Source organism: Ochlerotatus camptorhynchus, unplaced genomic scaffold, assembly GCF_037179485.1.
Source record: "Ochlerotatus camptorhynchus isolate MF236.1 unplaced genomic scaffold, CSIRO-AGI_Acam_v1.1 ptg000325l, whole genome shotgun sequence".
NCBI classification, from domain to species: Eukaryota; Metazoa; Arthropoda; class Insecta; order Diptera; family Culicidae; genus Ochlerotatus; species Ochlerotatus camptorhynchus.
In genome coordinates, this window is record NW_027040813.1 from 504171 (window position 1) to 528623 (window position 24453).

Here is a 24453-nt window from a genome sequence, read left to right on the forward strand (position 1 = left end):
AACAACTTGAGAGTGTTATGTCTGTTTGTCTGTGCTATTACTATATATTCACAAAAACAAACGATAGATACAAGCTACAACAAGTCATCGTATGGCACCAGGACGGTCGTTGAGTGTAGAGTAAACGGTTGAACTTACACGTGTCGCTGTGTAAAATCTATTAACACAATCGGATTAAAGGCTCTTGAAAAGTAGATATTTCAACAGAAATGTGTCATAGGTGTCTCATAGAACTCAAGTGAGCGATAATCCCGATCCGATAACGTATATTAACTAACTATCGATTGTAGTGTCTATCCTGCGCAGTTTTCCACCTGCAGTATCATCGCAAGCACCTTCAGGAACATGTGGACTTCAGCAGCGCTTACCTTTTCGTTGATGGTGGTAATGTCCACCGTCGGAGCGGACGACTTGAAAATCATTGGTGGCTTTCCGGCGATACAGGCAAGCACGAGGCATCAGGTCTCTATCCGGCGCAAATCCAACGACCTGGCCTCGTTCGGTAGTGGTCACATTTGCGGCGGTAGTCTCATCAACAGCCGGACGATCCTAACGGCTGCCCACTGTCTGTTGAACGAGGCTGACCAGAAGCGTGCGGCAAGCTATTTCCGAGTAGTCGGCGGAAGTCTAAACCGAGTAATTGCGACGGGCAACACGGAGATCTTCAACGTCAGTAAGGTGATCGTTCATGAACGCTACGATCCGGAATCGTTTGCCAACGACATAGGAATGTTGATTGTAAGCTGATTGCGAATGAGAGTTGATTTATGGTGGTTTAACTATGTCTGCGTTGCTTTCAGTTGGACAGAAACATGGATGGATATCATCCGACGCTACGGACAATCGAGTTGATCGACAGCAGTCCCAGTCAGGGAACCGTTTGCCAGACTAGCGGTTGGGGAACCACACAAGCTGTAAGTACGAACAGAAACTGCAACATGATTGATTAGTTCTGATTATGTGCACATTATCCGTCCAAGGGCATTCAAATGGCAACGGTGGATTTGATGGCCGTCAATATTACCGTACAATCGCTGGAGTCATGCAATGGAACGACCAGCTACAACGGACACATTCTGAACGGGATGCTCTGCGTTGGAGAAGACCTAGGTGGGAAGGATTCCTGTCAGGGAGACTCAGGTGGTCCGTTGGTCTGCGGAGGACTCCTGGCGGGAGTCGTTTCCTTCGGAAGGGATTGCGGATTGCAAAACTACCCTGGCATCTACTCCGATGTGGCGTACTTTCGGAAGTGGATTGACAACAACAAAAGCTCTGGGGCAACTGCGGGACTTGCGATGGCTGGTTTAGTGTCCGCTTGGGTACTGCACGCGGTGCGAGGTATTCGTGCTTGATGGAAAATAAAAATAATAACCAAGGGCTTGGAGTTTTGCAACATTTTGAATGAACTGGTTGTATTTCAAGTGAAGAGAAATCTAGTTCTAGAGCCGATCAATTGTTTTACTTAGTTCGATTTGTCGCCAACACAGATTTTAACTTAAAATTTATCTAGGTTCAAGGTGTATTTATTTTAACACACATCCCGGGATGAAGTCCACACTTTTGAGGATAAAATCTTGAAATTCCACAGCTACGGAACATTACAATTTACATTACATGTTCTCTTGGGTGCCTACCAGTATCGGAGTGAGTAGAGTTTTGATGACAGTTGTTCACCACTACGTTCTCATGTTGACAGGGGGGTTAGCTGCTCGGTCTGAGAGAAGTGGTGGTTCAGTCATGGGAGAATGATGAATCACATCCCGCTTACCAGGGGAGTTGGACCGTCTTTATAACATCACTGCTTCGTAAGATTGATGACGGTAGCATCAAGTCTACGGTAGAGCGCTCGTCTAGCTTACTGGGAGGTGTGGGTTCGAGTCCCACCTGTAGGCAGAGGATAGTGTTTTTCACCATTTTCGCCACATATCTCACTACCCAAATACATGGCCTTGTCTTCTAGTATCGTTGCATAAAGTAATTCAATCTTCATACATAATACTTCTTCCCCCAGCGACTGGGAGCACGAGAAAGTGCCGGAATATCATAAGTGTGTTGTGAATGGCTTTTCAGTCTCGACAAAATCAAAATACTGCTATTTTATGTTTTGTCCAACGTTTCGGTCCGTTTGGGACCTTCTTCAAACGGACCGAAATCATGGCAGGTTTTTCAACCTAATTATCCAGCAATTCGGTACCACGATAAAAGAAGATAGTAGCAGTAAAATTCTTCTTTATTTTGATTTTTTATGTTAGCCAGAAGGGCTCTTCATCTTTGGTGAACTTTTTGATTTTGTGTTGTACATGTTGTGTTTTACTGTGTAATGTTTTGCAATTTTCTTCTTGTGAAGTACATATGTTGTTTGAAGGTTTTAATTTGTTATTCTACCTACCTAACCTAACGTGCTAGATCCCTGACGATCTGTTGATCGGATCGCCTACAGCAATCTCTGAACCTTGCGATGGAGTCAGCTCTTCGTAACTCCAGTGTCTGAAGACCAGCCAGGCGGTGGACCTCAGAATTTCTAGTCCGCGGGGGACTGTTAAGGATCTTGTTTTGGAGTTTGAGGTGATGGCATTTGGCGCAACTCTCCCAGATTGGCATGGTTTTGGTTTTGTCAATGTGCTCCCTGAAAAGAAGCTTGCTGTCTAATGTTAGCCCGAGGTACACGACCTCTTTGGACCATTCCACCACTGACCCGTTTAAGCAGATCTTATTATTCACCGACGGAACAAGTCTGGGAGATTTTGAGTGTGGAAAGATAATGACCTGGGTCTTTGCTGCGTTGATACGGATCTTCCAGCTGTTGAAATATTCAGACAGGACGTCCAGGCCTCTCTGAAGTTTGGCAGTCAGAGCTCCGATGACCCTACCCTTGTAGACGATGGATGTGTCATCTGCGAACAGAGACAACGATCCACCATCAGGGAGAGCCGGCATATCGGAAGTGAACAGCTTGAATAGAATGGGGCCAAGGATGCTTCCTTGTGGAACCCCAGCTGTTTCGAACAGTTTTGATAACCCTGAGAGAAGGCTGATTGGTCGATAACTTGGAGGAGAGAACGGATCCTTCCCAGGTTTCCGGATGGGTATGACTTTAGCTGACTTCCAACACGAGGGGAAGTAGCCAAGTCTGAGACACTGATTAAAAATCAGCGCCAGATGGTTGTAGAATCTGGAACTCAAGTGTTTGAGTTCCAGATTCAGGATGTTGTCGAAATCTGGGGCCTTTATGTTTTTATGATTTGATAAAGGCCAACAGTTCGTCAGCCGTAATCTCGGATTCCTCTGGAAAAATGTTAGGAATCTGATGGAGATTGGTTGCATTTTCAGCAACCTCAGATTCATGAGGGCTGACGATGTATTGTCCGAGATTATGGGAGCTGACGAAGTGTTGACCTATCGCGGCAGCCTTCTCTTCAGGAGTTATCAGATGAACCACTGACCCGCCGGGACGATCCAGTGGGGTCAGTGATGGAATGGGTCTTGGCTTATTTTTAAGGATTTTCGTTAGTTTCCAGAAGGGCTTTGCACAATCTGGGAGAGACCGGATCTTGTTAGAAAAATTCCTGAGGTCCACCATCCTGGCTTGGATGGTTTTTGTAAGACGATTGCAATGGGTATTCAAGACACGTAAACCAGAACGCTGGTATTGCCTTCGGATGGAGTTACGGAGTCTGATGAGATCTTTGGTAATTCTATCAAGGTTCAGAGTATTGCTCACCTGTCTGGATACTGGCACGTGTTGTTCCCTGGCCCGGGATATCGCCTCCTCGATGGAACGCAGACACCAGTCAACATATTCGGGCGTCTCCGGAAGGACACCGTAGTCGACACAGTGTTGGAACTGATCCCAGCTGACACGATGGTAGTTGCGTCGGGAAGCTTGGATTCGGTTGACGGATGAGCCTACTTCGGCCACCACCGGATAGTGGCCCGAACTCAGCTCCTGATGGGTCACAGGTAGCGAGATGTTGTCTCCCATGTTGCTGATGAAGATGTCTATCGTAGAGTGAACACCAGACCAGTTCAACCGGGAGGAACAGTCCGGCGCAAATATGGTGTAGCGAGCCTTTTGCAGGTCGTCGGTCAGGATGATGCCGTTTTGGTTGCATCGACTGTTGCCCCAAGCCTGGTGTTAGGCGTTCAGGTCTTTTCGCGCCGTCGAGTTAGTTTGATGATGTCCCTCCACAGGTCTGCTGCCGACCCGTCCCTGATGGTGACTTGCTTGGGGCAGTAGGTCGCAATGATGGTGATATGGCCGACAGGAGTGGAGACTTCTACCCCTAAAGCTTCGATGGTTTTGAGCTGGAAGCTCGGCAGAAGCCGACAGCAGATGTTTCTCCATACAACAATGGTAACTCCTCCTCCCTCGGAGCTGGTTCGATCAAGTCTTAGAAGCCGGAAGTCAGGAAGGTAGACGTTTACCTCCGGTTTCAGGTGGGTTTCGGTAATAACGACAAAGTCGATGTTTTGTTTGTTGAGGAAGTCAACGAACTCGAGGATTTTGCTCTTGAGCGAGCAAGCATTCCAGTTGGCGATCTTGATGAAACGTGATGCAGCAAGAATCTGCTCGGTTCTGGTTCTGCAGGAGCGCTTGATGATGATTGCTTCTGCCATGATGGTAATGAGTTCCTCTGTTGTGAGTAGCTCTTCGTTTTCATGCGATGGTGGGGCATCATCTCGACGCCACGATAGTCCCGGGGGAGGGAACGAAACCGTTGCCGCATAGGACTGAAGGGTCGGATTAGCCGGATGGTTTGGCACTTCAGCAGTTGGCGGGACTCATGCAGCAGTAGCAGCAGCAGCCAAACGGTTGTTGACCGGTAGTGGCGGAAGAATGGTGGGGCAATTCTGCTCATTGCGTGCCGGTACCTTTTTTCGACCCGGCTGGTTCTGCGTGGAGGCTCTTTTGCGGATTTCCATGGTAGCTCGATGTGCTGCACCACAGTTGGCGCATTGTGGATCGGTGTTCTCCATCCTCTGGCATTCTTCGGGTGCGTGTTGCTTGCCACATTCGTTGCAGCGATGAGCCATGTGTCAATTTTTGGTCCCGTGCCCAAACATGAGGCAGTTTGGGCATTGGGTGACGTTACGGGGGCGAGGTTGGTAGCGTTCCCACTTAACCACGATGTGGAAAAACGCCCGAATACACTGCAGGTCGTTCAAACACGTTGTGTTTCGCTCGAGGTGGACCAAATACAGCTGGTCACGGTACTTAAGGGAGACGTCGTGCCGATTCATCTTGAAGACTTGCAACGGTTTTAGACCGTTCTTCTTCAGCTCATCCGACAGCGCGGCGATGTTCATGTCGGGTAGACCACGCAGGACCACAGGCGCATTTGGACGCCACAGCTTCATCCGCAGCACATTCGGAGGTGGCATGATCTTGAGCGCAATTGCCGCAGCGTGGCTTAATGTTGCAGTTGCGGGTGCCGTGTGTGAAGTTCAGACACCGTTGGCACTTAGTCACATCGCGATGGCCGCCACGGTATGGCTCCCAACAGACGATGATGGAATTGATGGAGCGGATGGCTTTCAGCACGTTGAGCGTCACCGTTCCCTTCTGGAAGTGTACCAGGAAAAGGCAATCTGGATACGCCTTCACATTCTCATCTCTTCTTGTCATCCGATAAACGGCACTTGGGGCCAGCCTGTACCGGTTCCTGATTTTAGCTTCGATAAACTTCGGGTCGAAGTTTGGTAGGTCCTTTATGACGACCTTGTACGGCTCCTTGGAAGACCTCAGGTGGGCGACGACCAAGTCATACTCCGCTTTGGTACGGAGCACCACCTTGTTGCCGACTCTGACCAACTTGTATTCGGCTTTAATGCCCAGCGTCGCTACATCCGCGATGAGCTCATTAAGATGGGCATTTTTCACTACCAATGGAGGTAGCTTTACTTTTGCCGCACTAGGACCGGCAGAATTTTCGTTGTCAATGGCGTCGCCGAATTTACCGATGTCGCGCGGTGACATCGTCACGTCCACTCGCACCATCGGATTGGCCCTGGTTTTTCTTCCTCTTCTTGGATCGCTTCACCGTGACGGAGGTGGTTTTCCCAACATCGGTGGGAAGAGTAGCGTAGCTATTTGAAATAGGTACACTCGTGCTACCCTCACCACTGTTCTTCTCCGCTTTCTCATGGAGCCTGTTCCGGGAGCGCTGTATTCCCATCACACGATGCGACCGACACTACTGACGATGCGAATAAACGTTTGGAATAAACCATCGAACAACTCGACAGAGCGAGCAAAAACCGGACTGAACTGCTTGACGGACAAGCAGAGAATCGATGACAGCAAGAAACGGTTGGTGCTCAAGTTATTAACGAAAGAGGAAGTCGACGAAGAGAATCGATCAATGTTATACTTAGGACCTAAGGCAATGTTCAGCTTGAATATTATCTTAAATTTGTTCAATGTAGTGCTAGTAACCTGTAACAGGTTGTATTGGCTATCAAAGGCAACAGCAAACGCACCGAGATGTGTTAATCCAAGTGAGTTATTAACAAAAGAGAGAATCGACCATCGCGTTTACGCCCTTATGCATGCTCACTGTCGAATTTGTAATCTGTGGTAGATATGGAAGTCACTTTTTTCCCACCACAGAAATGCCCCTTGTTCTTATGCCAAATGATGCATGTGCATCTACAAAACGCAAACGAAATCTTCAAATACAGCAATATTTAGTAATTATTTTTGCTCAATCGGTAGTAAAAGAACTCATTGGAGGGATTTATGGCTAATCGAGATATTCCCGATCAACTGTGGAAACCTTATTTCTGATAAATCTCAGTACCATACAAAAATTTCAAGAGCACAAATATCAGCTCTCACACAACTTATTACAAAGAAACTGGAACTTCACGTTTGCTGCAGTGCAGTACACAAGGAGTTCCTATTAAAGAGAGAACACGCGCAGAATTTTAGAATTGAAGGGAAAAGTACAGTACAGGCAGAGAATAAATAGTTCTACACGGTGAGCGTGAACTACACAGAAGTTGGATAAATTCTACTCTGCCACAGATATAAAGAACAGATGTAGCTTAGCTTACACTACTATCTCAACACTCCCTCTTAAGCTGATGCGTCCACCCCCATAGCAACTCGGTTTCGCTACAGCTTAATCCGTTCAAGAGTCTTCGTTAGGCCGCCATCCGCAATCTGTTGATCGGTGCTCACGTACTTCAGCCGAACGATGTTCTGGTCGAGGGCGTCTCGTATAAAGTGATGACGTATGTCTATGTGCTTGGTACGCGGCGTGGCAATGCATATAGTGCTTTGATTGTCGCAGCAAAGCTCGATGGTTTGATCCAGTCCAAGTTGTTTGATCAAACCACGCCACCACATGGCTTCCTGTACGGCGGCAGATAAAGCCATGTACTCGGCTTCACAAGTCGATAGGGCAACTGTGGGTTGCCGCTTGCAACACCAGGACACCGCACCGGATCGGAGTAACCAATTAGGACAGTACTACAACCCATGGTGTACTGCAGCTTGAGCATCGACGTACCTCGTAAGTACCGAAACAGGTGTTTAACCGCTTCCCAATGCTTGACTCCTGGATTCGTGTTGAAGCGACTCAGTTGGTTAACGGCGAATAGTACATCAGTTTTGGTGCATTGCGCTAGATACATCAAACTGCCTACAGCCTCATGGTACGGCACCTCTTTCATTTTTGCAGCTTCATCCGTGGTCTGCGGAGCCATCTCTTTGATCAGCTTCAAGCTTGAGTTCATCGGAGTCGACACTGCCTTCGCATGTTGCATGTTGAATCGGGACAGCATCGCTTCAATGTATGCTTCCTGATCCAGAGCTACGGCATCGTTGTCACGAGTAATCCGTATTCCGAGACACGAACTTGCTGATCCTAGGTCCTTCATGCGATACGTGTCACCCAGCACGTCGTCTACGTAGATTGCAATAAATATCATCCGGTTGCTTTCGATGCGATAGTAGAGACACGGGTCGTACTTTGACGGAGTCAATCCAAACCTTCGCACCGCAGCATCGAGTTTATCGTTCCATACGCGACTGGACTGTTTGAGTCCGTATAGAGCTTTATTCAAACGGCAAACCAGTCTTGACTGATGGGAGTTTTGGAAACACGGAGGCTGTTCCATGTAAATTTCCTCCTTTAATTCTCCCTGGAGAAACGCCGTTTTAGCATCCATTTGTTCGATAGCCAGTCCATGCCGGGCGCTCAAGGCGAAAAGGTACCGCAGGGAGCTATGACGAACCACGGGTGAGTAGGTCTCATCATAGTCCACCCCCTCTCGCTGCGAGAAGCCTTTTACGACTAGGCGTGCTTTGTGTCTGTCCACGTTGCCGTTTGCGCCGTGCTTGGTCTTAGAGACCCATTTGCATTTGATCGGCTTCGGACCAGCAGGCAGTTCGTTCGTGGTCCAGGTGTCGTTTGCTCTGAGCGCATCGCTTGCTTCCAGAGTGCTGCGTCTTCCCGCGACAGTGCCTCTTGGTACGTATCCGGATCGCCATTTGGTAGTGGTCCCTCAGCTACGGCCATGTCGACTGCGGTTGCGATACCACCGAACAGGCCTTGGGGTGTGAGCTGCACTGGTGTATCCAAGTTGTCCGCGCTGTCTGCTTGCTCATCAATGGACGATTACGTCAACCGAATTGTGACCACTGCTCATCAACTGAACGGGATGAATTTCCCGATCTCCGATTAATGGATAGGAACGTAGCTGCTGGCTGGTCTCCCCGGCGAATATCGCCCGATGACCAATTTCATGAGTGATGTCACAACCGTCCAAGATTTGTGCCAAACCTTGAAGTCATTGTTGGACGCTGCAATGAATCACCTGAAGAAAGCCTTACTAATAGAATAGTGGAAATGGCTCTAATGTTGGCCTATGGATCTAAGATTGGGCCCATCGCTAAAAATCAGCTATTAATCAACTTTATCTAGATGAAGGCGTCATTGAGACGGTACTAATGGATATTTTTGGTCGCTATTGAAAATTTAGTCGATTGCTGAATTTATGTATGGGCCGAAATTAGGAGCATTTAGGCCGACATTACATCCATTTCCCCTATATATTCGCATTTTTATGAGGTCCTGAATTTAACCAAGTTTTACTAAGTAAGAAATCCAAAATATGTACATAGGACCGAAATCATATCTCTACGGTATTTTAAATCAATATCTAGAAAAATGCACGAGAATTTCACTACACAGCTTAACGTAGTCTACGTCAACCATGCGGTCGTGTCTCGTACACTACCGCACCAATTTTATTTCAGGTCGCAGACACCCTGTCGGATATACCAGTTCAACACGTCCCTGAAGTCCACCATCGAACATGCCTTTCTCCCTTGAATCCCACTGTTTGCACCTTCAAACACACTTTCTGAAAAGTAACACGGCAAAATCGGTTCATGAACCACACTATCTATAGTCGACGCCTGTAGTACATTATATTTTTTTATCTGGTGATTCGTTTTTTTGCAGTTGAAACCGATACAAGGCCACTTCACATCCACGACCACTGACTGGCAGAAGTCAGGTTTAGTTTGGAGTGCCATGATTCATCATGATAATGAATTACCCAATTTCCAATATCCATAAACCGTCAATCTGTAGTGCTTTAATATAATCGTCGTAAAACAAACAATCAAGCACCAGTCGTAGCCGTGAAAAAAATGACGAATGCCCACCGACGGCGACGGCGACGACAACTGGAAGGAAACGCCATAGAACAGCACCAATCACGTTCCAACGGGTTCGATAAGATATGCTTTCCCTCCAATCGACTTATCATCACCAATTAATGTGCAATCGCTCACTGTCTCCCGCGCAGAACTGTAACCGCGTGTAACCTTCACACGAACACTAGGCTGAAGCCATGTGCACTTCGCGCGTCCAGCCGAAAATTTTCGAAGCCATAATACCTATCATCGATAACGACAACACTCTCACCATCAATCGGCAGGATTCTTCCGGGGGGCTGATAACGCGGCGCTGACTGTCCCGCCAATCAACCAGTCCAGTTTGCGCGACGATCCGGGACAGTTCGTAGTTAGCCCGTCTACTAGAGTTGTGAGGGAAAATGTGTACGTCTACGACGGAGAAGATTCGGTTCCTGGCGACTACGGTCGCCGTGCTGGCTATGGTCGCTGTAAGCTCCCTACCGACAGGGGAAGGATACGACGGAAGCGACCTCAGGATCATTGGAGGTTTCGAAGCGTTGCAGCTAGCCACCATGCATCAGGTGGGTGTGGTTGAATCATTTGAACGGCCGTGCGCTGTTTGCTTCTGCGCGAGGTCACAAACGGTGGTGGCGATGATAACGGGTTAGCCTTTATCAGTAAATGACTAATTGAACGACTGTATTGAGCAGTTCATTTTCGCTGCTGCAATTGTCTCTCTCTGGCGGGAAAGAGTGCGTTCGTCGGAATGATGATATCGATAAGTACCGCGGCGCGATAAAATATTATCCTACGTTTGTTCTTTCGTCAATATGGCGTTGAGCAACCACTTCGATTCGGATGCTTTATGCCACTTATTCAGATCCCCTGTGGAGTGCGCAGGTCAACAATGCTATCGACAAGCGGAATTTATACTTAAGTGATAAGTTAGCATTTATTTCTACTTAGTATTTTGCATCAATGAGGTGTCTGTGACTCACCATTGGAGTGTTTCAGTGATATATGAAAAAAAAACGTATGGAATTTCAAACGCTACCTCCAGGAATGGTAGTTTGGGGTGTCAGAAACACCCTGCCAAAATTTGAAGTAATTTAGGATCGAAGTTTGTATGGGAAAAATCGACAAATGGCGGAACGAGCCACTTTCACATTTGCGGCTCTAGGTGGCGCTGTACTGTCGTTCTGTATATTCTGTCTCACATTTATAGTTTCATCTTCTAATATTCGTGCAACAAATCAGGTCTTGTCTCTTGGACTTCGGTCTTTTGGAAATGATTATGTTCACCTAACTTCCAATGCCTACTCCTATTCCACAATTAAGTTGAATCTACGCAGCGCCTACCTGTTCTACAACAACATTCCCCAGCCTGTATTGCTCTACGATCTATATCTAAAACTGCCAGTCGATGGAAAATTCCAGTCCTACTTGTTTTCACCTTTTACGAACGCGTTGATCTCGTCCCGGGAACACCTACACCATTTGTCCTCTCGTCCAACTATTTCGTATGCGCCCGTCCACAATGATAACCAAATCTCCATCTTTAATTGATCCTTTATCTTCCAACCATTTAGTCTGTTTCGTAATAGTAGGAAGATAGTCCTTGATCCATCTAGTCCAAAATTGATCCAGCAAGTGTTGACAATGCTTGAACGAAGTGTTACGATATCACCCACTGGCAATCTAGTTGGTTTGTTGACACCACTAGTGCTTCCTGTTCAGCTGACCCCAAAGGAATGTAAGTCAGCGGCCTCGAATTCACCATTGGCTGGGCCTTTTTTTTTTTTTGTAAAGGTGAAGTTTTATTTGTCAGTTTAGCATACAAAGTTTTTTTTGTTTTACCGTCAATTTGCTACATCAAGATGAAAGTTCAAATCAGCTAAATCAATTCTACCGTTACCGTTACCGTGCCAGCTGCATCATTGGGACACGGGCGACAGTCCCTCTCCAGAGGAACGTACCCATTGCTGATGTGATTTTTGCCGTATGCACTCCCAACGGCGGTAGTATGGACGCGAGGTACCATATCCTGGACGTTCCGAACGTGTTGAGCATGATGACCCTTTGGTGCAGCGTCAGCGTGCGCAGAGTATGCAGCCACATTTGTTGCGCGAACTTCCCCACTAGCGCATTCCAGTTCATCGTTGTCATCAGTCGTATTGAATTTGCGAAAACAACACCCAGAATTTTAACTACAATGACTGTTTGTAGCCACTGAGTGTTGATTCTGTTGCCTTCGCAAAGGCCAACTTCGACGGCAACAGTTTTCCGCAAATTTAATTTTGCGCCAGCAGCTCTCTCGAAACGAGTGAACAGCCTATTTATCTCATCGATTTCCCTGGTCGATGTGACGATCACACTGATGTCGTCCGCATACGCCACCAGCAGATCATTCCCGCACACTCTTTCGAGTCTGCACACTAGTGGATGCAGGTAAAGAACGAAGAGATGCATTGATAGCGGATCCCCTTGCCGTACAGAGCGTTGAATTTCGAACGGACGAGAAAGGTGCCCATTGATCAACAGCCGAGAGGTGGACCGGCTGGCGATTCGCGAGAGTAGAGCGATGAGATCCTGGTTGAAGCCGAGCGAGCGCATGATTTCGAATAGAAAAGAGTGCCGGACCCGATCGAAAGCGTGATCGAGATCAAAGCTGATTAACTTCCCGGCACGGCGGTGGTGGCGGAGATGTGCTATCCGGTCCTTGAGAGCAAGAGTGGCTTGAAATATGTTGTGCTCTGAGTTGGAGTATTTCTGCCCGTCGCTCAAGACGTGGTGCTCTCTCATCACTTGCTCGAGTCTGGTTTTGAGAATGCGGGAGAAGAGCTTGTAGTCGCTGTTGAGCAGCGAGATCGGACGATATGAACGGGCTGTGTCGTCGCCGCCTCTCTTCTTAACCAGTACGATGATGCCATCGACAAACGCTGGAGGTAGATTACCGCTGAGTGCCTCATTCATCAACAGATTCAACTCTCGGTGGATGACGTCGAACATGCGGTGGTAGAACTCTCTCGGAATACCATCGCCGCCGGGAGATTTTCGTGGGGCGCTCGCTTTTATTGCAGACCAGATTTCTGCCGTCGTAATGTCGTCCGTGCAGGCTTCATTCGATGGGTCGTTGGGTGGGATAACACTCTCGCAGACGAAACTGTTCTCATTCTCTTCTGTTTCCTCCTCCGAGTACAGCGTCGAGAAGTAGTCCATCATATGCGTCTCGATCGCTCGTGGCTCTGCTACCGTTTCGTCTTGTTCTGTCTGCAGCTGCGTGATGACGGTTCTCTTCCTTCACCTCTCCCCCAATTGGAATATTGACATGGGTTCTCCCGCCACATGTGTTTCATTCATTCGCATGAACGTGTAGGAAAATCTCCGTTGAAGTGCTAGCATTTCACCTTTCAACCGGTTTATGGTGGTTATCATTTCAGGGTGCTGGTAGTACTCGTCGTAGGCTAACCGAAGCTCGCTGTAGAGATACTGATGTTCACTGTATAATTCATCGAAGACGGCTCGAGATTTCCACTTGAAAAAGCATTTTATCTTGGGCTTAGCGAACAAAATCCACCATTCGATCCAGGAGCCATAGTTTCTGCGCTGCCGGGTCCAATATTGCCACTGGTATTGGAACTCGGCAACGTTCTCGTCACTCAGAAGATAGGGCCGAAGGGACCAAAACCCACGGCCATGCTCTTGACTAAGATGGGGGAGACAAAGTCGGAGTACCAGCGCTTTGTGGTCGGTAAATGAGCAGACGTGTGCATGTGCTGCTCGCAGGTGATCGTGCAAATCACTACTGACGTAAATACGATCGAGTCGCGACTGTGCGTTACGGCAGACGTACGTGAAACCTGGATCACGCGGACACAGTTTCTCCCATACGTCGTGGAGCTGCAGTTGCTGGACGGCTGTTTTGAGGGCGGGACTAGTGTTTGGGCTGCTAGAATCACTTGTTCGAAGCACGCAATTGAAATCGCCGGTCAGAATGACATGCGTGGTACGATGGCGGAGATAGTAGGCAAGCGTCCCATTGAAAAAGTTCTCCCGAGCTGCACGTAGCGAAGAGCCGGAGGGAGCGTAAACGTTACAGATCGTTGTGTCTTGCACTCTCAGCGCAAGCAGTCGGCTATCTAAGCTTCTCTCGATGTGAGTGGCCTGGATGTGATCCTTCAGGGCAATAGCTGTTCCCCTTCTCGTATGGTCCACATTGAAGAAAACGACGTAGCCAGGCAAGGAGAGCTGCTCGTTCTTTACTTCTTGTAGACACACGATATCGAGGCTATGGCTGTTTATGAAGCTTCGGAGCGCGTTCAGTTTCGTGGGGTTCGTGATGGTGCCGATGTTGATGGACGAGATGTTGTACGACGTGAGAGCCATTTATAAGCGATTGTCCTCGTCCCTCTCGTCGTCGTCGTCTTCCCGGCGGGGTTTTTTACCGGCTGGTTTTCCTCGGCTTCGTCTACTGCTCGTGGAAGCGGAGGATTCATTTTCTGGCTTTTTGAACACGTCATCCAAAGCCACGACAGCTTGTGGTGGTGTTAGGAACGAACTTGACGCATTGTGCGCTCGTTGTATTTGCGCAGACCCTGCTGCAGGCTGGCTGCGCGTGTGTGTTTTCGGGCCTGAGAATTCACTCTGGCTCTTCGGCAGTTCGGGGAAAACGTCTGACTTTAACGATGGCGGAGTAGTGGATTTTTGACCGACTAGTTTCGTGTTTGGTGGTTTCGCACCAGCTTTTTTGGGTTGCTGACCGGCTGTTGACCTATTGGCCTGTCCAGTTTGCTTCGTGACATTCGCGTAGCTTTTCTGGTACAGTAGCTTTTTGTTCTGGACATATGATATGCCAGTGTGCGCTTGCTCTTTGCAGTGGCGGCAGGATTGCAGCTGTCCCTTGTAAACAACGAACGCTTGCTCTCCATCAACGGTGACCCACGAGTCAATGTTCCGCTTCACTAGCATACGAGCAGACCATATGCCGAGCGGTATGCCTTCACATTCGTTGCTCTCACCCCACGATACCTCGTGAACTGAGATCACTTCCCCGAACGCACTTAGGAAACTGAAGACTTTCTCTTCAGACACATATTCGGGAAGGTCGTAAACCCGCACTTCAACACTACCATCTTCCAACGTGATCCGAAGCTTGTGTTTCTTCCCCTCACACTCCACTTCATGCTTCCCGTCATGTTCGTCAACGACTTTTTGTGCCAGCGTCAAGTCACTGACTTTGACGAAGGCACATGCTCCACCTCTGTGGCACTGAGGTCTTTTAATGTCTTCCCTATTTAGACCGAGAACCGCACGACAAAAACCATAGAGTTTTTCGACCGACGGCTTGACGGAGAACTGCGAATAGTCAATCTTAAAAGTGTTTTCTCGCCACATCGCGAAACACTTTTGCACGCGACGCGGCGCAGCGGATAGAAGGGTATCCAAAACGTAAATGCTTCACTAGTGATAAGCGCAATCGAGAAAACGTCTGCACGTCTCAGAAGCTGAGCGATAACTGATCATTCAAAAATGTGACAAGTACTTCATCGTGTGTTGATGAAAGAGAAGCCAATGTGCTTTTTACCGAACGAACCATGCGTTCCCATGACCACTGTGTTGCAGTGTTTGTGAAAGTTGGCGCCAGATTTTGATTCAACTGACGGATTTACCTGGCTAGTTAACGGTTTGCATCAATGTAGTTTGTTCGTTGATCACTGTAGATTCCAGCGGAGCTCCTCTCCGTGCAATGAATCGCCTTATCACCATTTTGCAGCTTTCTGTCGACAAGCCTCTGGCAAACTCCAAATGAACTGCTCTAATCGTCAGACACACAAACTGCGCCACCCACCGCTTGACTTCACTGCGACCTTGCTTGACAAGTAGAGGTCAATAGTCAATGCATGCTCGAATATACGGTGTTTCACATGCTTCAGAAAGTGGAACCATCATGGGAATGTTTGGAGTCGCTTGATAAACCTTACACCTCATGCAGTTTTTCTTGATTTTCCGGAACAGAGCTCTCGGTTTGGCCACGTGATATTTTTGCCGCATTTCGTTAACGGCAGTCTCATTGCTTCCGTGCTTGAATTGTCAACCAACAGCTGTGTTCCATAGTGCTCCCGTGACAAAATGATACTTAGGCCTATTCTGCACGACGTGTGAGGTGAGGTGACAGTGAAGTGATGGTGAAGTGACAATTTTCACCTCGGGTGAGGTGAGTCACCTCACGCGAGGTGACAATTGCCACTTCAGAAGTGACAGCGTGTCACCTCATCTCACACGCCGCACAGAATAGGCCTAACTATCTGGGACGTGAATGGCATTTGGGCTTCTTTTTGATACACGCTGATACTCTTCATGAGGCCCTTCAGGTTCTTCTTCTTCTTCGCATTTCAAGCTTAATGCTCGCATTTTAGCTTATTGTGTGCTCTCAACTTATAGTACGTTCAGACTAAAGAGTTATAATAGGTTATAATGGTTGTCAAATAATTGCAACACGGAAACCACCATCAAGATTGCGTTATAACATGTTATAACTCTGTAGTCTGAACTACCAGGCTCTGAACCATTTCTCGATTACTTTTTCGAAGGGACGTATCAGCTTTTGTAAACAATGCATTTGATCGTCGATTTGACGTAACTGGTAGCTCGCCCACGCATGTTAACACTACCATCAGATAGTGCGCGTGGACGAGCTACCAGCTACGTCAAATTGACGATCAAATGCATTCTTACAAAAGCTGATACGTCCCTTCGAAAAAGTAATCGAGATTTGGCGATTTTTTTTAACTTTGGGTTAAAATCGATTAACCTTGCTATCCGAGCATAGTTATTTCTGACAGACAAGAAGTTAAATTTTGACAACCGTGGCTGAGGCTGTGTTCCATTTCAGGGGAAACATGTCAGAAGGGTCTAACTCGAAACGTAAACAATGACTTGGATCGTCGGTTTCTTACGAATGACTACGTACTCACTCAAACTAACTAAATCATCTGGCAGAGAAATGTTTGTGAGCTAGTGTCATCAGATTCCGTGGGTGTGTGTTCATTCAAGAGAAATCGACGTTCAAAGTCATTGTTTACGTTTCGAGTTATACCCTTCTGACATGTTTCCACTGATTTGGTAAATTTTCACTAAAATTTGACACTTCGAAAATAAATTATAATGTTCGAAAATACCTCTGTTATTGATCGTTCGATTATCGAGAAGGTGTTGGTAAAAATTAATTCCTGGTCTGTTAGAAATAAGTCTGGTACAATAGCAGGTTTAATCTCGGGTTTAATTGAAAATTCTACATCCGTCAATTTTAAGTGAAAATTCACGAAATGGAACACAGCCTGAGTTCTTCTCGAAAACCAGTCGATCGACAGCACAGGGATTTTCGAACATACAGAATTACTTTCGAAATGTCACTTTTAACCACAAGTTAAATTTTACTCGGCAAATGGTACACAGCCTTAGGCTATTTGTTGGATTATTTTAACTTTTGCTTAAAATTTGACCGATGGAAAGTTATCGAGTAACCCTGCTATCCTATAGTCGCTATATTCATAGTCTGGCGGATAGAATCTCGGGAACCAATTGAGCTGTCAAATAGCGGAACCAATCGAGCAAATCACGACCAACAACAGAAAAGAGCACTTCAGCTATTGCGAACAAAACTTCGGAAACCTTTTTCTCGTGACTCAAGGCTCGCCTACGCAAACTAACACCAAACTTAGTTTGAGGAAAGTTTCCCCTATCCGATGATGCCGGTAATTTGCGTTCGATTGGCGAGGAAAGAATAATCAACGTTTGGTTTATAAAAGTTGATAGTACCTTTTCAATTGTTGGTCTAAAAAATATTGAATTGGTTCCGCTTTTTGATAGATCGAAATTCTATCCGCCAAACTAAGAATATAGCGACTATATGCTATCCTCGCGTGGTTACTTCTGACAGACAAGAAGTTAAATTTTGACAACTGAGGCTGAGTTCTTCTCGAAAACCGGTTGATCGACAGCACAGGGATTTTCGAACATAGAAAATAACTTTCTAAATGTCACTAGATCCGGCCAGAAGATCGTAGGGCCCTCGTGTTGCTTCAACAGAGGAATCAAATGCTTCTGTAGGCACTCCTTGAAGTAGATCTCCCCGTTTACAGTCCCGGTAGTCACGAACGACGCACTCCGTTTGCCACATGAGCAGATCACTTGTAAAATCATGTATTTCTTGGCAAACTTTGAAAGTTTCTGCTTCCTAACTTCCTCCGGAACATCAAACTTGTGCTGGGCGTTGAAAAACAGTAGCCCCGGAAGCTGCCGGAAGTCCGCCTTGACGTAAGACTCATCATCCATGATGAGACATGGAGGTTTCGTCACGATTTGGAGCCTTCTGCACTTTGTACGTATGCAGTTCCTCCCACTCCTTAGCTCTCTGAACGAAAGACTTGGACAGATTCAACTTATTGGCCACATCCCTGACCGAAGCATTGGGATTCCGCTTAAACGCTTTCACGACACGCTTGTGATCCTGATCACTAATAGAACATCCATTCTGACCGCATTTCTCCTTCCATTCGATGCTGAGAGTTTCGTAATAACGTTTAATCACACGACTCACCGTTGACTGCACGATTCCGAGTTGTTTTCCGCTGTCCCGATGAGTGAGTTGAGGATTTTTCAACTTTCGAAAAACTGACAGCTATAAAAATATAGTGTAAACAATGCACCCTAAACTATTTCTGCCCAAATTATCAACCGAAATTACCCAAGGGGTAATTTTCTACAGCGTTTTTTCCGTGATGCAATTTGATGTGGAACACCCTTTAGGTATAGCAAAAACGTAACGATTTAGCGTGACATAATTAATGCATGTGCCCTTAGTAGCTTCATCTGCAACGTTTAGATGATAGGGAACCCACCGCCATTCATTCACTTGTGACGCATCTAATTAGAATTTCAGCAACTCGAAAAGCTACAAACTTCCGGTACCTTCGTTGATCTGATCGCAACCACGATAAAACAGTTCTTGAATCTGACCAGAATACTCGATTCTTAATTCGCAAAGTGTGGTTTTCTTCAATGGATTTTGCCAATCTGGCTCCAAGTACGGCTGTCTACAGTTTGAAGCGAGGAATGGACATACGTTTTAAAGGCACTACTTTCGTTTTTGATAATACCAGAGAACATCGAATTTGATCTCTATCTATAATGCGAAAATATGCAACGGCGCACCCTTGCTTGCATCGACAAATACATCCATGTAGTTCCAAGTTTTCATAACTTTCTGGATCGTAGCCAGGGAAATAACACCTAGTTACTCTTACTTCATCCAGGTTCCATAAAAGCTTTATCCATCTAATCCATAGCGGCAGTAAGTCTTCCGACAGAACATCGTCGCAATCGATGCCAGTTCCCCACACTTCCTGTAGCAATATTTTTCCATGGATAACGAACACTGATACGAGCCCCAATGGATCAAATACACCCATCACCAGTCGTAGCATCTGTCTCTTCGTTGGAACGGTCTCACCTATTATGATCGGTTAAATATCTTGATTGAAAATTCCGATCATTCCGAGAACTCTTTCGAAACCAGAAGTAGGTTGTGTATTGAAGTTCTTGACCACCAAGTTCTATCATATCGTCGCGAAAATTGACCAGTCTGTCATATTTGTAGCGAAACTACTGAACGCCGAACTTGATGCACCGAATCTTCTTGCTCTCATCGACATTAACATTCCCGGCTATGCACTCAGGAATACCGAATTTCTCCGCTTACCACGCTGGCGACAAGACTACGACGGTAACGAGCCAGTACGTGCAGTCATGCGCAATTTCAACGATGTTTATAATTTGTTCGACTTCAATGAAAACTCTGTTCAATTTCGCTCAAGGCTAAGAAGAATGAATTGATGTTGATGCTAAGAATTATTCATTAAGACAACAAATTGTCGGATGAAGATATCAAAGTAATAAATAAATAAATAAATAAGCCATGTAGCGGACTTGGTCACGACTCCGCCGGAGGAAAACAAATACGAAACCATCAAGCAGCGTTTGATTTCCCGATTCCAAGTGTCAGCGCAAGGAAGATTGGAGCGACTTTTGGGCGCTTACGACCTCGGAGACATGCGTCCTACACATCTTCTGGCGAAAATGCAGGAACTTGCTGCGGGCCTGAATGTTACGGATGATTTGCTGAAAATGTTGTTCCTCCAGTGGATGCCACCGAGTGTCAAAGCCGTTCTCGCTATCAGTGATGGTACCATCGCCGAGATGACAGACAAAATGCTCGAGTCTCCATCGTCACACGTTACCGCAGCCTCCACCAGCTCCTCCGGAACAGATACCATCGCCGAGCTTCAAAGCCAAATTGCTGCATTGACAGCAGAAGAACGTAACCTCAAATCGTCGAGAGGTACTTCCAGAAGTCGATCCACATCGAGATCAAGCCGAGTGAAAGACGACGAAATATGTTTGGGGGGTGTGCTTTGAAATGCCGTGAGCCGTGTAAGTACAATCCAAAAAACTAGAATCTGTTTTACGATCGTTCATCCAACATGAGATTTCTTATCGATACCGGTTCGGATGTATCGATAATTCCAGCAACAAACAAGGACAGGAGCAAAGGTGCAACACCGTTCGTTTTACACGCAGCGAATGGATCAAGAATTAAAGTGTACGATAAGCGATACGTCACAACAGATTGAGGACTACGTCGGCGCTTCACATGGCCTTTCCTCGTGGCAGATGTGGGAGTTGCTATTATCGGTGCTGACTTTCTCGCAACGTTCGGCATATTGGCCTTATGGATGGTTTAACTAAGCTTTCATCGACTGGAGGTTTGACTGATGCATCCGTTCACAGCGTTACAGTAGTTGCTGCAGATCATCCGTTCCGAGAACTTTTGTCAGAATTTAAGGAAGTCACAATACCGACAATGATAAAAACAGCAGTGCAACACGACGTTACTCATCACATACAGACGAAAGGGCCACCGGTAGCACCGGTGTCGTCGAATGGCTCCGGACAAGGTGAGTGCTGCCAAGAAAGAGTTTCAGGTTATGATCGATCTCGGCATTTATCGTCCCTCCAGCAGTTGTTGGTCGAGCCCACTTCACTGCGTTCCGAAAAAGACCGGTGAAATGAGGTTTGTGGGAGATTATCGAGCGCTAAATAAAGTGACTGTGCCAGATCGCTAGTCAAACATTCCAGAGGTTCATGCACAGGGTTTTCAGCGATATGGATTTTGTGGTGGTCTTTGTGGACGACATTTGTATCGCGTAACACACACCCGAAGAGCATTATAATCATGTGCGGGCGTATTTCAACGATTAAAATCCTACGGTCTTGTTATAAACATGGCCAAAAACTGTTTCGCGGAGAGTAGTCTAAACTTTCTTGGAAACGTGGTGAACAAGGTTGGAATCCTCCCCTTGCCGGATAGAGTCAAGGCAGTTACAGACTTTCCAATCCCTTCCACCGTGAAAGAATTGAGACGATTCCGTGCGTCCTTGCATTACGGAACTGTTACAAGAGGTTTGTCGCGCACGCGTCTGATCTACAGGCTGATCTCCGAAACCTAATGCCTGGAAATAAAAAGAACGATTGTCGGAAAATAGCTTGAACCGATAATGCCAGAAAAGCGTTCGATCAACGCAAAAGCTCTCTAGCGAAAACCGCACTTTTGCATTACCACGATTCCTCGAAATCGTTGAGTTTACTTATCGATGCATCAAATACTGCAGCAGGCGCTGTGCTACAGCAGTTCAACGGCAGCAACTGGGTTCCACTGGGCTTCTATTCGGAAAAGTTCTCGCCGGCTCAGGTGAAATATTATTCAACGTTTGGCCGAGAGCTGACAGCGATGAAGATGTCGGTGCAATACTTTCGCCATATGCTGGAAGGAAGGAGATTCGTTATTTACACCGATCACATGCCGTTAACACACGCTTTGGCTTCAAGTCCAAGCAGTCGTCTTCCATACGAGGAGCGGTACTTGCGGTTCATCTCGGAATTTTCGAACGATATTCTTCATATCAGCGGACAGTTCAACGTGGTAGCAGACGCCTTATCCAGAACAGAAACGATTTCTCTGCCCACACCGATTGACTACGAGTTGCAAGGCCTGCTGGATTCGTCTTCTGCGTTGAAACTGGAATTGCGTCAGACAGCTTTAGCATCAAGACCCCTGTATTGTGATGTGTCACAAAACAAAGTAAGACCATATATTCCACCTCAGCATCGTGACGCGGTTCTTCGACATGTCCATGGTCGCTGGTGGCTCATCCAGGAGTGCGTTCTACTCGACGACTTGTAGCGGATCGGTTCGTATGGAAGAACATGAACAAGGACATTAAGTTACTCGTGCAGAACTGCCTACAATGCCAACGTTCCAAGATTCATCGCCACACAGTAGCTCCTCTTCAGAGTATTCCTCTGCCAAACAGCCGTTTTCGACATGTTCATGTGGATATTGTGGGACCGTTGCCACCATCGAATGGCAACCGCTATCTACTTACAATCATCGACCGTCACTTCAAGACATAACTGCTGAGACTGTCGCTCGGGCTATGTGCGTTATCTGTATTTCTCGTTTGGGCGTACCAGAAACAGTCACCACGGATCAAGAAAGGCAATTCGAATCTATGCTGTTTCGTGAATTGGCTAAAGCGATGGGTTCCAAACACATCCGAACAACGGCATACCACCCACAATTAAATGGGTTGGTGGAGCGATTTCATCGAACCTTGAAAGCTGCAATAATGGCTGATGATTCGAAGCACTGATGTGATCAATTACCGATGATAATGCTGGGATTGCGTACGTCTTTCCGATCGGATTTTGATTGTTCAGTTGCGGAGTTGGTGTATGGTCAAACGTTGCGAATTCCCGGGGAGTTTCTAGAACGTTCAAGTCAGGATATCGATAGAACGCAGAGCAATTGCGAGACACGTTTAGCAAACTGAAACCAGTTGATCCTGCTCAACATGCAAAACCAGCCGTGTTCGTGAACCCCGAGCTTAACAAGTGCAGCCACGTCTTTGTCAGGATCGACGCAGTCAAGAGGCCTCTGGTGCAACCGTATGAAGGACCATTTGCAGTAGTGAAGCGATATGAGAAGAACATGGACGTGGAAATCAAAGGGAAAGATACAGAGGATTTCAATAGATCGCTTAAAACCAGCTTTCATTTGCGATCAAAGTATAAGTGAGCATCCATCACCAGATCAGAATACCAAAATTACACCATCAGGACATAGAGACAGGTTCCTGGTGTAATCGGGGGGGGGGGGGACTATGTGGTGTGCACTGCCAACACTGGACAACAGCGCGCACCTGGATACACCCCGGCATCAAAAGCGACCACGTTGATTTTAGTTAGTAAGTTTGGGACAAGGGAGAAATAAACACGTTGTAAAGTCACAAACGTTCGCGATTTATTCTATCGCGAAATTCTCCTTCCGGCCCCCACCCGTTCGGGGAAGTGACATTCGGGCCAATGTAGCACAATCTATTTTGAATTCGCCCTTGAAGGTCTTTTGACTTGCTACCGCAGATCCTCCTATGTTGACGAGCAAACATTGTGAATACACATTACAAACCTACTTTTTACAATGATTTCAATCCCTTTTTTTTCAGGTCTCGCTCCGACGAAAAACCATCGACCAGACCAAGTTCGGCAATGGTCACTTTTGTGGCGGAAGTCTCATTAACAACCGTACCGTCCTGACGGCCGCTCACTGTCTGGTGGACAACAACGATCGAAAGCGGGCGGCCAGCTACTTCCGGGTGGTTGGAGGAAGCCTGAACCGAACCATAGCTACGGCAAACACCGAAATCGTCGACGTCAGCCGTGTGGTCATCCACGAGCGATACAATCCGAAAAACTTCGACAACGACGTGGGACTGCTGATCGTAAGTGGGACTTTAGCACCAGGTGTCTAGGATTTCACAATTAATTGAACTTTTGAAACTTGTCAGCTGAGCACGGCCATTCCAACCAATCATCCAACGCTTAGACCGATCATGATGACCACAAACAAACCGAACCCGGGCATTGTATGTCAAACTAGTGGTTGGGGAACTACGACATTTGTAAGTACTCTTATTTTCACCGACGAATGTTTCGAACCATCTCTAACAGGAAGTTTTTTTTTTCCCGAGTTGTAGGGTGTCGTAATGGCAACGCCGGTGCTGAGGGCCGTCAACGTCACTGTACAGCCGACGGAGATCTGCAACGGCACTACCAGCTACAGAGGTGCGATCAAGATCGGAATGTTCTGCGCTGGCGAGTGGCAGGGAGGACGGGATGCTTGCCAAGGCGACTCCGGAGGTCCTTTTGTCTGCAACGGACAGCTAGCAGGCATCGTTTCGCATGGGGCCGGATGCGGAGAAGCGGCCTATCCCGGTGTGTACACTGATGTGGCATACTACCAGGAATGGATACGGAAGAACGGCGCCAACCGAGCGTTCGATGGAATCAGTTTAGCGCTGACAATTGTCGGGTTAATGTATGGATTCGTGCAACGGTTGGTCCACGGTGTTTGATGACTGACCACGCACATTGATAGATGATTATTTGTGTATGATTAGGGATGATAAATTTATATTTTTCGTAAACATACTTGTTTGTTCGTTGTTTGTCATGCTCCGAAAAGAAACATGTGCTCTCAGAAGCACGAATCATCGATAATCAATTACGATTACTAGGAAAGTGCTTCGTCACCAATGGTAGATATCCTTATCAATACGATAGCGATCAGTCAATATAGCTATTATTGTCGGTGGGATCCCCCTATGTTAAAGAAACGTAGTCGA

The 24453-nt window shown here is 46.8% G+C and overlaps 2 protein-coding genes across 2 annotated transcripts; both read left to right on the forward strand.

The window, feature by feature from the left end:
- Positions 1–311: 311 nt before the first annotated feature.
- On the forward strand, positions 312–1493 carry LOC135708073 (trypsin beta-like). Its single transcript, XM_065230018.1, has 3 exons — positions 312–738; positions 801–914; positions 981–1493. The coding sequence occupies exons 1-3, from the start codon at positions 346–348 to the stop codon at positions 1350–1352; spliced, it is 879 nt and encodes a 292-aa protein (XP_065086090.1). The 5' UTR covers positions 312–345; the 3' UTR covers positions 1353–1493.
- An 8541-nt stretch (positions 1494–10034) lies between these two features.
- Positions 10035–24222, forward strand: LOC135708066 (trypsin-2-like). Its single transcript, XM_065230013.1, has 4 exons — positions 10035–10233; positions 23275–23550; positions 23617–23730; positions 23806–24222. The coding sequence occupies exons 1-4, from the start codon at positions 10072–10074 to the stop codon at positions 24181–24183; spliced, it is 930 nt and encodes a 309-aa protein (XP_065086085.1). The 5' UTR covers positions 10035–10071; the 3' UTR covers positions 24184–24222.
- Positions 24223–24453: the final 231 nt, after the last annotated feature.